General features: G+C 37.2%; 1 protein-coding gene across 1 annotated transcript; it reads left to right on the top strand.

Moving 5' to 3' along the window:
* The first annotated feature begins 2094 nt into the window (after window positions 1–2094).
* LOC147284118 (uncharacterized) lies at window positions 2095–3018 on the top strand. The gene has a single exon (XM_086244883.1). The coding sequence runs from the start codon at window positions 2248–2250 to the stop codon at window positions 2668–2670; it is 423 nt and encodes a 140-aa protein (XP_086101009.1). The 5' UTR covers window positions 2095–2247; the 3' UTR covers window positions 2671–3018.
* Window positions 3019–4746: the final 1728 nt, after the last annotated feature.

The raw sequence follows: 4746 nt of genomic DNA, 5'->3' as shown, positions 1-4746 counted from the left end.
GATATTGTTCCCATGTCCAAAACGCCTACTTTTGAATTTGTTAGACATTTTGGGTTTAGGTTTGTTGATTCATATTAAATAAATAATTAGATGAAATTTTGAAACGATATAGTTTTAGACAAGTTATAAATTAAGAAGGAAACGAATGATGTAGTTTTGAATATAAACACGTACTACATCAATACACAATTTTTTATAGGTCCATTAACTTTAGGTACCAAATTATAATGTTTTTTTATTTCAACTACTAAAACATTTATGTTATTTTACTTTAGGTACTAAATTTCAGTTTATGTACCAACTTTAAAAAACATGGTTATATCGAACTGTGACTGTTTAACAGTCATAACTTTTTTATTGATTTATTGTTTTTTCAATATTTGTAAGGCTTAAACTTTAATATTTAGTCTTTGGGTTATATGACTTTATCCTCCAAATCTAAATCAAAAGTATGAAACCTTTAAAATTTTTGATTTTTTATAAATTTTAAATAGTCACAACTGTGATTGTTCGACAATTACAACTGTAACTGTTCGACAGTCACAACTGTATAACAAATTGATTTGTGACTTAATTCAAAATGTTTTACTCTAGGTTAGTACCTAAACTAAAAAAAATTAGTATCTTGCTACTTTGTTAAAAAACTAATGATATTTGGTATTTAATCCTAATTTTCTAATCTTTTATTATATTTATAATCACATTATTTAATTGTTAGTATATTTATTAACAGCTGAAGTTTCAACATTTGTCTTTTGTTTTCAATTGAAGTTTGAACTAATTTGCCCGTATTTCTTCCCAATCTTCCATGCTCGAAGTCAAAGGACGACAAAAGGACAAGAAAAGTGTGGAGGCCAATGAATTTTTTATTTTTGATGGTTGAAAGGAACATGTTAGTTGTTTTCCATTTGCAACGCATCAACGGTAACATTATTAAAAAATATTATATACCCTGAAAAAAACAATATTTATTATATCCATTTCTTATCAATAATTATCCCACAGACCGGCTAATCACACAGCTCACATAAACCAAAAATTAAATTAAACAGAAGGAAGCCTCTTGCATACAACAAAAGTCTTCAACCGAATGACAATAGACCGACACCGTATTCCAATTTTTTATTAGACCATTTTGATCACCTCATGGGTATTCACCACGGAGATTATTTTTGCTCACTACAAATACAAATGGGTGGTGGTAATGCTCACTATGCTGAACAAAAATGAATATATTCACCACGTGTACAATTAATGTTAGGTGGTTTATGGTAAATTTTAATCATGGTTATGGTATAATACATATTCTAAATCACATCTCTATTAGAAGACTTAATTGTATTTTTATCACCTATAGTTTTAGATGATTCTCATTTTACCATATAGATATTTATTTGTCTTATTTTATTTTTTACAATTATTTTCTATGTCTCATTTTACCGTCAGCATGACTGCATGACATGTTGTGTTTTATATGTTAGCAGTTAACATGATGATGATGATGATGATGTTGAACATTACATTGTAAGCACGGATGTAGTTACGTTACTTACGTACGTATAATGAGTCAAAGGGTCATTTCGGTAAAAGCACCGACCACGTTTTGGAGTTGTTGAAAAGGAAAACACTGGAACGCTGAATAGTGAATACATTAATACAGAGTGTTAAAAGCTAAGGTCCGCAATATTGTATTCCCAAAATGTGAATGCGCGAAGCTCACAATTGGTGATTTGGTGTGGTCGAAATAGACATTTTACTAACCTTGAGCAAACCCAACACATGTGACCTGTCCTCCAGCCCACAAAATCATGTTTATAACACTGTAATCAAATTACGAATAGGACCCCAATTAAGACACGCGTCGAAATGTAAAGATTTATGTTGGATTATTAGGTGGTTCTTGACCGTATCTGATCCTTAAAGAAAGTTCAAAGAAAGGAAGAGTGAGAAAGGCTGACCAATTATTCACACCGCCCTCGCTGGCTTAACCACATTATGTTATACATGGTGGGTGCATATGGCATATGCATATATACTGATAATTGTATAACATCCCTGTATATATATAATTCATATAACCCCTGTCCCTCATAACCCTCCACTTTTTATATTCTCCTCTTGAAACCCTTCATCTCACTCGCTCTCAAACTCTCAAACTCTCTCTCTCCCTCCCTCCTGTCTTTTTGAAACCCATCAAGGCATCAACCTCTCTCTCTCTCTCTCTCTCTCAGATTACTTTTTGTGAAGATGGGTTTTGCTAGACTCCAAGTGTTGTTGATTTTGGGCCTGTTGGCCGTCTCATGCATGGCCCAAGCACCAGGCGCCGCGCCTAAAGCCGCACCAGTACCCACAGCCTCACCACCCACCGCCACACCAACACCGGCCCCAACCACCAGTGCGCCCGTCCCATCACCAACCACTGCCCCAACACCTGCCCCCACTCCCAGCCCTACCACCTCAGCCGCACCCGGGTCCTCACCGACCGAGTCACCCACCGGGTCACCACCCGCACCCACACCTGGGTCACTACCCGCACCCACACCCACACCCACACCCAGCACCTCGGAGCCACCCTCATCTGATACCCCAAGTGCTGCCGTCAGCTTCAGCCGGGTTGCTATTGCTGGAACCGCTCTCGCTGGAGCTTTCTTCGCTGTCGTGTTGGCGTAGATTCATTCGTCCACGTGGAGACTCGGTGGCTCTAGATCTGGATTTTGATGGACGGACGAGATGGATCTATTCTCTTTAATTAATTCTGTTGTTTCTTTTTTTATTTTATTGTTTTTGCTGTGTTTTCTTTGATTCTATATGATTGGGTTTGAGTTTTGACTCATGGAGGACTTGGATTGGGCGGTGATTATGATGATGATGATGATGATGATGTGATTAGTTGTTAATTATTTGGTGATTCATATTGTTTCGGAGTTCGACACGTGCACCCATTTGTAGATGAGTCGTCTATGTACATCTTCTATAATTAGTTGAATAAAACAGTTTGTCATTCTTTTTCTTCTCAAATCTAATCTCTCTATTTTTTACGTTAATGTTCTTTAATTAATCTCTCCATTGCTAAAAGGATTGAATTCGAACCCTTAATTTGTCTAGTATACTTTCAAGCCTTGACGTTGACCCAACCATTTAAAAGTTGCCACCACTCTTGAAAGTGCTCCATTAAACTTTCTTTTCTGTGATTCCATAGAGTTTCACCCATGTGTAGTCCATTTGGATGAAAGATTATCAAAACAAATGAACTATTAGCTATTTATTTAGTTATAATATTTCTCTCCACTTTATTTAGATGAGGAGATCCCAACTTCAAATCTTACTAGATACAATGTATGAGAAATGCTTACTTATAATATAACATGTTTCAATATGAAATGAGTAAATACAATGAATCATTTGAAATTTTCATACAATATATTTAATGTTTATAAACACTAATTAAAATCCCTTGTTATGAAATTAATTAAAATCCTTACATGTAAAATCCCTTCAGTTTTGTGGAAGGGTACACCTTCGAATGAGTTGCTTCCAGCTTCTTGATGTTATTTGTCATGAATTAGTCTTGTATAGGGACAGCTAGTGATTCTTGTTGCTTACGAATACAAGTTGAAAGTGATTCTTCTGAGGCGGTTCATGAATCGTGAGGGAGAGCTAGTGCTTATCTTCACTACAAGAAATGTGAGTAAAACACACCCTCATATATTAGTGGCATAGAATGAGGTGACAATTAGGCAATAAGAACTGAAGTGCTTCGATTTTAATAAAAATATGTGTCAATTGGACAATAGGGACTAAAGTTTCCAATTACCACCCCATTTTGTGCCACCAATGAGGGGTGTGTTTTGCTCACATTTCTTGTAGTGCTTGCTATGGTGCTTTGCTGGTAGAGACTCAATCATTAATGCGTCTTTATTTCTCTCTTTCTCTATTTGTTTTCAGCCTCGGGTATGTAAAAGTGTTGCGCATAAGGTAGCACCTTACCTACAATTTAATTAGAATGTCATGAACTTGTGGTTTGGCTATAGGAGAGGTCGGCTTGGCTTCTCCCTACCTTACATCATGATGTAACATTTGGATGAATAATAATGTTTAAGTGGCCATGGGCCGTTTTCAAATTTCAAATGCATCTTAACTATGTATCATAACTAGAGGAAGCTTTCAAGTAATTTTTTTTTTTTTTGGGTCTAAAGAGATTCATTAAAGAGGCACCAAGCCAGGAAAATACAACAAAAGGGCAAGGCTCAAAGAAAAAACAAGAGAAAACAGCCCAAATCTGCAGCCCAACTCAAGAAGAGAAGGTGCAGGCTGAGCTTATAGATAGGAAAGAAAAGAAAAACAATAACCCTAATCCTGAAGCAGGGAGGAGCAGCCGCCGCCAAGACTGGATGCTCCTCCAAGACAGAACTCTGTCACCAACCACGAGGGTTCACTGCGAGATGAGCCACAACCACACGTGCACTCCAACAACAAAAATAGCATCCAAAACCCAAACATAAACCCCGACAAAAGCGCAAAGCCCAAACCGAAACTCACTAAGCAAACACCAAGATCCAAACATCACCTTCCAGAATGGCAAACATGGCCACTGCAAAATGGAGCAACATAGAGAGATGGGTATGTAATGGGGTGACGGGGACGTACCGCACGACACCCATTGAGACAACTCGTCGGAAAGGCGGGTAAGACAGGAGGAAGGCCCATTCAGATTTGGGGTTTGAGGAGTGAGATGGTTGAAGGAGA

This window comes from Dryas octopetala, chromosome 5, assembly GCF_963921425.1.
Source record: "Dryas octopetala chromosome 5, drDryOcto1.1, whole genome shotgun sequence".
NCBI classification, from domain to species: Eukaryota; Viridiplantae; Streptophyta; class Magnoliopsida; order Rosales; family Rosaceae; genus Dryas; species Dryas octopetala.
This window is presented reverse-complemented; position numbering and strand designations above follow the sequence as displayed.

Excerpts from the sequence above, each read along its gene's own strand:
- LOC147284118 (XM_086244883.1), top strand. The coding sequence starts at position 2,248 with ATGGGTTTTGCTAGACTCCAAGTGTTGTTGATTTTGGGCCTGTTGGCC.